We start from the raw sequence: 11244 nt of genomic DNA on the forward strand, positions 1-11244 counted from the left end.
TATTATAAGGAGGGACAAAAATAGAAAGAAAGAAAGAAAAGAAAAAAAAAAAAAAAAAAGAAAGAAAAAGAAAAAGAAAAAGGGTAAACTTCACTCCTTTTCTTTTAGCTGTTTTCCTTTAACTTTTAAATGACATAATTCTCCTTTGAAAATACACGGACTCAAATTAGTCCTCATGTACTCCATTTTTAAGCCTAATTTTGTCATTTTATTTGTTAAAAATTTCAAATAAAAGAAAATTCAAGTGCCAATATCATTTTTAGTTTGTATAGTGTTGATTTCATCTTTCAAAATTTTGGGAAGTGTTAAAATAATTTTCCAAATTATTGTTCCATATTTTTAATACTCCATTAAATTATAGAGAATGGATTTATTTGCTGATAGATTCAGATTGAAACTAACGCCCAACAACGAATGCTCAAACAAAACTCATAAATTCCCAAAAATCTGAAACTTTCTCCTAACTCAAAAAATTTCTCCACTGTCGTTGAGCATAGAAATAGATGTTGCAGGCTCTCGTCTCCCCTGTTCACGTGACTTTTCCGATTTCACGTGCCAAGACTGCGTGGTTCAATCTTCACCCTCCGTCAGCTGTTTCTCCTGCATCACGGAATCTTCACCTCCGGCCGCCGCCACGTCTCCGATCACTCCCTCCTATCAAAGGCAGTAGTGCAGTAGAATTTGATTTCAAGGGTGGAAAAGGGTATGCATATTCTTACTCCCCAATTCTTCCTTTTGAAAAATTTTGTGCTTCAAATTTTATTACCCTAGCTTTTATTGTTTGGAAGTAGAGGTTTAGCTGGTTAATTCATGGGTAATTTAGCTTTCAAGTAGACTCAATGTTGTTTAGTAATAATTCCGATGGTGGGTTACTTTCATTCAGATTTCAGGTTGTGACCAATTTTCTTTCAAGTTTTCTTATTTTAAGCTGAATTTTGTTGAATTAAATTAATTATTCTTGGTGCCCTTTTTTTTTATCATGAACTTGTGTTCAAGTACCATTGTGTTCTATAAATACTTGGGTTTCATGTGATTGTCAATTTTTTCTTTTTCCCCTATGTGCATGTGATTACAGAATGAGTGAGAGAGTTTTATTAAAGTATTGAATTTCCTTGTGATCTGAGCTTTTGAGATCGTTTGGCGTGTAATCTGTATCAAATTATAAATATAAATTTGGTATTATTGATGAAATTTTAATGGGTAAATAATGCCCTCTTTTTTTCTTTTTCTTTTGCAGAATGTGTGGGTTCCATGATATTGAGCTTAAAGTCCGTGATTATGAATTGGATCAGTATGGTGTTGTAAACAATGCTGTTTATGCAAGTTATTGCCAACATGGTGAGACTGTTAAAATTTGAACCTAGCCATATAAGAGTACAGCTTTGCTAACTGTTTACGGTATTCTCACTTCAAGGATTTTTTTATGAGCAAATCATTGTTGTAAACATCATGAATTTTTCATTAGAACCCGGGTTTGAAATTTGAGAGCAGCTACAGTGTGCAAATGACGAGGAAGTTTTAAGTTTCTGTCCAGTCTACCCCTCTCAGCCCCCTTCATAAACAGGGACCATACTTTTTAAAAACCCTTTCTAGATAGAAAACAACAATGCCTTTGCACGAGAACTTTCTAACATAGCTCCTCTTTCTTGTGGTCTTATGCTGTCTTCATTCAGTCTCCTTGAATCAGCCGTTCATCAAATTCAGTAGGAATACTTTGCATGTTTATTGACAAATTTGATGCCGGTATTAATTGATTGCTTCATTGTGCTTTTATATGGACAAAGGTTGTACTCAAGATGAAGTTCTTTTGCTTTGTTGCAGAGTTTATTTGGGTAACTAGATACCTCTCTTCTTAGTTTAATGTTGTTCTTGGTACGCATTTTTTTTTTTTTTTTTGGTTCCATGTGCAAAAGAAATGTCTTCTTTCTGGCTGTCATTTGAAGATGGGAACATTATTAAGAAGCATAATTTTTTGAATGGAAAACTGACTGTCGGATTTGGTAGGTTGTTTGTAATTCCTTTATAAAAGAAATGACATTATCTTTTAAAAGGTCTCAGAGAGATCAAATTGTTTTGGGTTTTCTAAAAGTAGTTGGTGTTTTCATACACCATTTCATGGACCTGTTTGATTTGGTGCATTTCTTTGTTAACTCCATGGAAACACATGTACATGTTTCTTCTTGTTGTTAACATGTATGTATACTTCATGTCTCTCTCTCGTTAATGCGCATATGGTAAAATTGCTTTAAGATACTCCTTTTTTCATCTTAAACCCTATGATTATTGCATTCAAGGAATTTATGACATAATAAAGTATAAAGTATGTATGCACCAATGTGCTCAATTGGTAGTAAAAGTCTTTTAGTCTCCCTTCCATCTGTCACTCATGAAAATATCTTGAAACAAATGTTGGTGATTGAGAAAGATAACACACTCCTAGGAGATCATAGGTGTCTCCTGAAAATTGAATCGTTCCACCATGTTGTTCAAACCATTTGCATTTAGTTTAGCATTTTTAATTTTGTTTTCTGGGATTTGTTTGAAGTAGGCTTATTACTTGTCCTCCAACATTTTGAACAGGCCGTCATGAACTTTTTGAAAGGATTGGGATAAACGCTGATGCAGTTGCCCGCACTGGCGATGCATTAGCACTGTCAGAGCTATCGCTCAAATTCCTTGGACCTTTAAGAGTATGCCATTCATCTCCATTTTCACAGCTATTAAATGTCATGCTATTTCTCAACTTTTTTGTTACTCTTTGGTTTCCTTAAATTTTCAGGAGTAAAAATTTGCTCATGGACACCTGTAACTTTTTTTTTTTCCCCTGGTGTGTGTGTGGGGATGGGGTGGGGTGGGGGGGTTCTATACAAACACCTACACTAAGGCACAAGGAAACTTCTTGAGGTAACTATACAAACATTTTATCCTGAGTGTGATGTTAGAATGGCTTCTGCTGGCCACTATGCAAAAATTAAATTCTGTTTGGATAGCATGAAATCATGTTACCCAAGATATTTGATCAAATAGTTCCCTTGAGAAAGCAGTAATAACATCGAGAAGTCAAAGGTGGCTGCCTGAGAAGGTTTTTCTTTTTTTTCTTTTTTTGGGTTAAAGGTGAGTAGTCTACTTGAGAAGTTGGCAAAGAAGTAATTAATTTACATTCTGGACTCTTATATTCCCGAAAGAGGCAAAAAAAAAAAAGTTAAGCAGATACATTCTTTACATCTCTTATTATTTCAATCAGAGCACTATAATTCGGAGAAAACTATCTTTGTATATTATTTTAAATACTGAATAAAACAATGTGATGCATGTGCAGCAATTAATTGTTTTATAAAATGTTTACATCTCAATATTTAAAGCTCATGACTGGGTTAAGTATACTTGTGGCTGTTCTCGTGGTGCTTTTTGTACAACCAGAGTGGAGACAGGTTTGTTGTCAAGGTGAGGGTATCTGATTCTTCAGCCGCTCGCCTATACTTTGAACACTTGATCTTCAAGCTACCAAACCAAGAGGTTTCTTCTTGTTATCTTTATACTTAATTCTTTAATAAGAAGGGGAAAAAAATAATAAAAAACCACAAAATTCTATCAAGGACTTATTTAGATGCTGAGGAACTCAATATTGTGTTTGTGCAGCCTATATTGGAGGCAAAGGCTACGGCAGTTTGGCTGGATAAAAACTACCGTCCTGTCCGTATACCACCAGAAGTTAGATCTAAATTTGTTCAGTTTCTTCGCCATAGGGAGTCCAACTGATTCCACTGCTGTGGAGATTCAGTAAAAAGATCACTTCACAATGACCTAGTGTAGTTTTTTTTTTTTTCCTAATTGCCCTCCGTCTTAGTTTGGCCTTGGAGGGCCTTTTTTTTTTTTTTTTTGTCCCTTTCATGTTTTTCTTTTCATTATTTTGTTTTGGAATTGATTGAAGGAAAAAGATTTTTGTTGTTGAATCTTCCAAAAGTAAAAAAGACACAATTTCATCTAATAGAAAAGTAGTATGCTTCTTTTGGCATCCATTTTGTAAGTTTCTACGCAAGAATCATTGTAGAAATTGCTAATGAAATTGAGCCTTTTTCTGGATTCTACAAACTTGGTCATGTTCTCGAAGTCTCTGTTTGGTGCAAGCAACTTCGTTACCGGATGACAGTTATTGTCATTAGAAAATTAAGATCCTATATGCATGTTGCACGGTAGGACAATGTGAATATTTGTTTTTGTTTGTTACTTTGTTTACTCTTCAAGCACTACTGTTACTTGTGTTTGGAAGATAAACCTAGTTGGCTATGCAGAATGCTTGTCTGACTTATAGTTAATATCTCGCGCTTGCTTTCCTCAAAGGTAAAGTTTTGTGGATGAATGTCCCTTATCAATGGTTATGTCGTTTATGTTGGCTCGGCCAAATATGAAACAAGAAGATTGATTGACATTATAAATGTTGCATATGACCAAATCTGTGACTACAGTAAGAACACAATGAATTTCCAACTACTGCATTTTTATTACTATGCTGTACATTAGGATTAGCCACAGGAACAGCATCTTTTTTCATCTGAAAGCAATTCAGAACTTCAAATCAGAACAACAATAAGGCACTACATGGTTCCGATATGTTTTGTGGTCAGGTATCCTCTGTTTTCCCATAACATCAGAGAAACCCTAGAGCTACCTGCAAATTGATGGTCGGATTGCTGTCATCGGAATGTGCTGTTCCGAGTGGCTGCTAACCGAACTCCACCTTGAGCTAACCGGAGATTGACAAATGGTAGTCGGGATTGGAAGTAGGCATATGCAAAGCAGTTTTAGATCATTCATCCTGTTCTGCAGAGAAGATCCTGCATAATTATCAAAAGCAAAAGCATGTATTACTTACCTTCTAGTACTGAATCTTCAGTCACACCTTTGTATGCCTAATCACATGATGCTTTAATACCTTCAGTTGCATATCTGCAGGAAGGACCCAAACTTCATTTTAACTGTGTGTGTCTATTTAGGTGGAGTTGTTGAGTGAGTTTCAATTTCTCGAAATGGAGAACTAGGAAACAAACATAGGAAGGGCATGTTTGGTGACTTGAAGCAGAAGCAATGGGCCTGCTTTGTTTATAACTCAGAAACAAGGTTGTCGTAACGGAATCAGACCTGTATCAATTCGTGAATGTTTTAAAATTCACACATAATGATCTAAAATGTACCGATATAACAACCCAGAGGACGGTCTGAAAGAGGAAGAGATATAGCGAGTATCTATGGCGTCTTTCTCAACCAAAAACAGGAACTGATCGTCTTCATCGGCAACAGGAAGAACTCTGACAGAGACTGTAAGAATGGATTCATATAGTTTTAGCTTTCTTCTTCTTTTCTTTGCTCGCCGGTTTTTTGTATGGACCGGGCGATTCCTTGCCAAAAACGGCGATTTGTGCAGGGAATCGGGCGGTTTTGCTATAAACTCACCGATAAATCGATAAGTATTGGTACCGGCACCTTGATTTTCCGTTGCGGATTGGCCAGGTCAGCGAACCATGCTCTGAAAATATAAAACTAGTTTAGAGATTTGATAATAAAAAATTATACAAAAATTATGCGTGGTTCAATTGTCTGAAAATTGTCTTCTAAAAATTAAGCTATAAAAATATCTGTTTTCATATATTTGTTTTTTATAATTTTCTGAAAATAGCTCTTGAAAAGTTACAAACCAAGTAAGGCTCAATATTTTTTGTTTTGGAGTATGTTCAATGTTATTTAAAAGTATGTTTGGTAATGTATATTTGTTGTAAGATTTTTTAAAATAAAAAAATAAAAATATGGTAAAAAATGTTGTTGAGTTTGAAAAAATAAAATAAAATAAATTGCAGTTAAAAAAAATTATTTTAGAGTTTTTTTCTTTTTCTTTTTTTGGTGTTGTTCATTGCTATGGTGCATTAAACCCAAATAAAGTCCAATACCAGCCTAAAGGCTGTCAAAGCAAGAAAGAGCCCAAATCCCATGCTGGTCCAGGCCCATCTAAAAGCTTCCAAATCTAACACTCTAGACATTTGGTCCAATTAAAAAAAAAAAATCTTTCTCACAATGCATAGCCAGACAAGTGTTGTTCAATTTACTATATTGGTTAAATTGTGAAAAATTAATTAAGTTATCAACTAGGTATAATTTAAGTCGCACAATTATTCCAAGTGATACTCTCATCTCTCTCATTTTGCTCTAATTTTGACTTAAATTAGAAGCTCGATAATATCTTGTTAAGATATATATTAAAAAAAATTAAAATTAATAACTAGCCAAGTTTAATACATTTGAGTCATTCAAAAACAAATGGTTATTATATATTTATGCACCTGAGAAATAATAAAAATAAATAAATAAAGGAAGAAAATCTGACAGAGTAAAAAAATACAGTACTATAATAGCACATGCACGCAGCAAACATTCTGACCGACAACAACAGGTAACCATGAGCCAATTGACCGGCCAATCCGGTCAATAATAGTTTAGGCCACTCCGGAAAAGGTTCGTTGCCTCCACAGTCCACACGTCCTTCAACTCATCAGCTCTGCATTTCCCGGCGAACAAGCACTGATCGCCGTTTACACAGGTTCTTCTGTCTCTATACGTATATATGTATATATATATATGCTCTATAATTTGATTTCATCAGATTTAGTTGCTAATTTTGCCGTATGAAATTGATATGTAGGGTTATTTTTGATGGAAATGGTGCCGAAAATGCCCAAGTTTTTTAGAATGATTTTGGGTTTTAATTAGGTTTTCAGGTCGTTGATTGATTCTACGATGTTTCATTTGTAATTGGATGCTTGTAGGATGAAATGGCATAATTTGTGTGGTCAACTGACTGAAACTAGCATAGACTTGTATGTGTGTGTATCTAATTGTTTCGATGAATGTGTAGCTCTTAATATTCACAATTTTAACTATATTTGATTGGTTTGACATTCTAGCTGAGCAAAAGTTTTGTTAGCAGACTCCGATCCATGTTTCAGTACATTATTTTCCATCATCATCTATGTAGAAATTATAGTTTGAAGAGCTTCAATTGTGGGTTTCAAAGGCTTTGACACCAAATCATGGAGTTGGTAGATTGGTTGCTACTCTTTTTGAAGTCGTTTTTCTTATCCTTCCTGATAATAGATTGAATTGTGGTGATAAAAGTACATCATCAATGGTTCACTTGTTCTATGGGTATCATTTATATTGAAAATTTAAAGTTCATGGTAGTAAAAAATTGGTGAATATATCATATACTCATCTGTATAAGCGTGCAGAAAACTAGGCAAACATAGGCTAATAAAATGCTGTCAATCTAGTGTTGATGCTTAAGCTCATGCTCGGGTAAATTACTTTAAGGCCAGGTTGGATAGAGTACGAATCGGGGATAGAACTTTGCATTCTGAGCATAGAAATCCTGAATGTGTTTATTGGGTAATTGGAAAGCAGTGCATCCATTGTCACACATGGCTGGCTGCCTCTTTCTTCATATTGTATGCAAAACTTCTCCACATCTTTGTTAATATATATGCATGTATTTTTTTTTTTGTTTCCTTTCTAGAACTAATTGGTTAATCTGATATCGCTCTATTCTTGATATTTTTTTCAACCACATATGATTTTATAACCCGTCACTAGCAGAGGGAATGCCCGTGAGTAAACTACAGCTCTTATAGTTTTTAAATCTAGTTTGAGTCTTGTTTTTAAACTAGCTTTATGATTCTTAAAGGGGGCATAAAATGGAGAAAAATAATTCAGCTAGTTAACTCTATACAGTAGTACCGTGCTAAGTTGAATTGGGCGGACTTTATTGGCTTAGATTCCATATAGTAACGTGACACAAGTCATTATCATAATTGTCATCATTTTTGAAAGATACTAAAATTTGTATAGACATAATGTCCCTTCCCATTAAATGGTCCTGCAAGAACTACCACCATTTCCAAGCTTCTCTGGAGTGAAAATCTTGTCAAATCCCTAATTTGATCCCACAATCAAAATTTCTTAAAAACGCTAAATAACCCAATTAGAGTACAACTCCACGAGAATCTAAGCCATTCTCGAAATTCATCTGAAAGGCCATGAGTTGGGGGAAGAAGATACCAAAACTCCAGACAGTGATAAAAATAATTATGCAGTTCAAGTAAACTCCACATACTTCAATTGTTAAGAGTTGTATCAAAGTTACAAATATGAAATATACAACAATATGCATAAATTAGAACTACAATGTTTATATATCATTATGCAGTCCAGCACTCATTTATTTTAGACCATCAGCCACTTATTTATTTTTAGACCAACGGCCCACTTGTTTATTTTTAACCCAGAAGCCCACTTTATTTTAGCTCAGCAGCCCACTTTTTATTTAAGCCCATACACTGCCCAACTTCCTTAACAGCCCAAATCCCAGACATTTTTGAGCAAAATCAACACTTATAAAAAGCAGCCCAAAACTTGAATCTGGCCCAAATTCAGTCCAAAATATTTAGAACCATATTCACCCTGGTTGGCTACAAGTTCAAACCCAGCTCCAACTTGATTTTGCTACCAAACATAGTTTTTGAGGATGTAGCAAGTGGCATGGGCCGGATATAGTTCGCTGGAACGGGATCGGGTCGAACGATTGAAGTAGGATCCATGCCAAAGCGCCCCGGAATGGGCCGAACCTGGGGGATCCACCGAGGAAGGTCAAGCCCATTGGAAGATCAAGCCCAGAAGGAAGGAAACTTTTGAATATAGGCCCAATGTAATCAGTTAACAACAATAAGGGTAATGGCCTATAAATAGACCATTGCAGGTGGAAAATGGAAGAGAATAATTCTAGAGAGAGAGAGGGAAAGAAAGAAGAAATGAAATATTGCATCTTCAATTGGCGCCGTCTGTGGGAATCGAGGACGAAGATCAATTCGAGCCCGATCAGTACCATATTAGTTCAATCGAGTTTGTGAGTACACAGTGTGGTTTCTGGAAGTTGAATCCAAATCAGTGAGATTGTAGTATTGTTCAGAGAGAATCCTTGCTTATTGTGGACTCTGGAGCATTTGCTTCGGAATGACGCAATTGTGATTTGCTCAATTGTAGTCAGATCCGGTGAGTTCAAATCTAGAAAAGTTCAGATCTAGCAAACAGTGATCACGATTCGGTGAAGTTAAGCCTAGATCTAACGGGGTTTGCATCGGTGACGCTTAGATCTGTTTCGGAGGTCGTAATTCATGCCTTTGCTTCGATCTGGAATCATGATAGGGGGTGACAACTCCAATATGGTTGAGGACGTCCAGCAAATGAAACTTGATGAGTTGATGAACATGATCGAAGCTCTCCGGAGAGAAAATGCGGATCTAAGGACTGAAATGCAGCGTCAAAAAGCTCCAGTAATTCCACGATCACTCCCGATAGGAGAAGAAGGTGCACGTACCGATGCAGCACATCACGGTGAGGAGGTTGGAAACAATCTAGTAGATCCTTACCGCGAGGAAATCCGGCGAGACGGTTTGCCGCCAAATCTTCGTCATATGGATGATCGTGAAGGATCAACTCACATAGATCCACGGCGTGAGCAGATCAGGCGAAACGAAGTAACGACTTTTGATCCACATCAAGAAACGCTCAGCCGAGGTGAAGCAACAGAGTTGAATTGTCACAAAGCTATGCCTCCATGGCGCAAAGACTTTGTTGAGGGCAGATCATTCGATCCGACCTATCGGCCTTCCATGACGACGTTCGACTATCACAGCTCAGAGAGGAGATCAGTAGACCAGAGAGCAGCCGCGGGGTTCCAGAGGGAAAATGAAGCACTCCGTTCAGCAGCTCGAACGGTTGATTCACCGTTCACCGATGAGATTCTGAATGCTCCGAGTCCGAGGAAATTTTCCATGCCCGTTTTCATTCTGTTCGACGAAACGACTGATCCGATCGATCACGTGTATCACATCCAGCTGAAAATGGCTCTAAACACTGAGAATGACTCTTTGATGTGCAAGTGCTTTCCTACGAGTCTGGCCGGACCAGCTCTGAATTGGTTCAAGAACCTGCCGAGGGGTTCAGTGGATAGTTTCCGAAGCTTGTGTGATCGGTTCATAAGCCAATACTATGGAAACAAGCGTCCAGCGAAAGATATTTCGAGCCTATTCACAATGAAGCAACATGCTGATGAGCGTCTCCAGGCTTTCCTAACCAGGTTTAACCTTACCAAGAGCATGGTTATTGAATGTCACCCTTCAACAGCAGTTCAAGCATTCATACTGGCCATGAACCGTGGCACCCCATTCCACACAAGTTTGGTGGTGAACACGCCGAAGACTATGGATGAACTTAACGAAAGAGCCGATGGATTTGTGCCCTTGGAAGAAGAAGAGGCGTCAAACGCTCGGAAGACGTCCGTCATAGCCACGGAAGAAAAGACCAAAGCAAAGATCAGGCAAAAACAGGTTCAGCCGCAACGCTCCTCGTGGAAATCTGAGAAGAGGCCCAGAGAGGAAGAGCTGGTTACCCCATTGAAAGTTACCCTAGCGAGGCTGTACCAAGAAAATAAAGATAAGTTCCGACCTTCTTTACCAATCAGACAACCTCTCGAACAGAGGGATCAGTCTAAGCACTGTGCATTTCATTTTGATTTTGGCCACCAGACTAATGAATGCAGGAACCTAAGGAGACAGGTAGAGATGCTGATAGCCAGAGGGGAGTTCGCAAGTTATATTCAAGGACCAGCGGTGGAGCAGAACCGACCAATGGAGTACATGAAAAAGAATCAGAAGTCGAATTCTCACAACACGCAACCAGTTCGAGTAATCAATGCAATTCACGGTCGGCCAGAGCCTGCCGAGGAATCAGATGAACTGCTTTGAACACGCCTTCGCCAGGCACGGATGAAGAGAAGGATAGGCAGTGCAAACACTCTGCACCAATAAGTTTTACGTAACAGACTTGTTGCGTGTTCAGATCCCTCATGAGGACCCGCTGGTCGTAAGTTTGACAGTGGCCAAATGCTTGGTGCGTAGAGATCTAATTGACCCTAGAAGTAGTGCGAACATCATGCCAAGAGATACATTCGATCGGCTTGAGATCAAACAGGATCGGCTGAAATCCACCGGGAATCCACTACTAGGGTTTGATGGAAAGCGAGTGGAGCCCGTCGGTACGGTGGAGGTAGCGGTACATGCTACCGAGAGGGTTTTGATGGAAACCTTTGTGTTTGTTGAAATTCATCCCTCTTACAATCTTCTGATGGGCAGAGGGTGGATC

At 37.7% G+C, this 11244-nt stretch overlaps 1 protein-coding gene across 2 annotated transcripts; it reads left to right on the forward strand.

Moving 5' to 3' along the window:
• The first annotated feature begins 263 nt into the window (after positions 1-263).
• On the forward strand, positions 264-4027 carry LOC132302606 (acyl-acyl carrier protein thioesterase TE3, chloroplastic-like). 2 transcript variants are annotated; one of them, XM_059799513.1, is made up of 6 exons: positions 264-703; positions 1238-1338; positions 1785-1832; positions 2581-2690; positions 3421-3516; positions 3640-4027. In XM_059799513.1, the coding sequence occupies exons 1-6, from the start codon at positions 504-506 to the stop codon at positions 3757-3759; spliced, it is 675 nt and encodes a 224-aa protein (XP_059655496.1). In that variant the 5' UTR covers positions 264-503; the 3' UTR covers positions 3760-4027. The 2 variants fall into 2 exon arrangements, with proteins under 2 accessions (XP_059655496.1, XP_059655497.1); XM_059799514.1 differs by lacking the exon at positions 1785-1832 and having other exon boundaries at positions 268-703.
• Positions 4028-11244: the final 7217 nt, after the last annotated feature.

The sequence above is a fragment of the Cornus florida genome, unplaced genomic scaffold (genome assembly GCF_030987335.1).
Source record: "Cornus florida cultivar Cherokee Brave unplaced genomic scaffold, ASM3098733v1 CherokeeBrave_3.0.0_Hap2_Chr04, whole genome shotgun sequence".
In the NCBI taxonomy this organism is placed as follows: Eukaryota; Viridiplantae; Streptophyta; class Magnoliopsida; order Cornales; family Cornaceae; genus Cornus; species Cornus florida.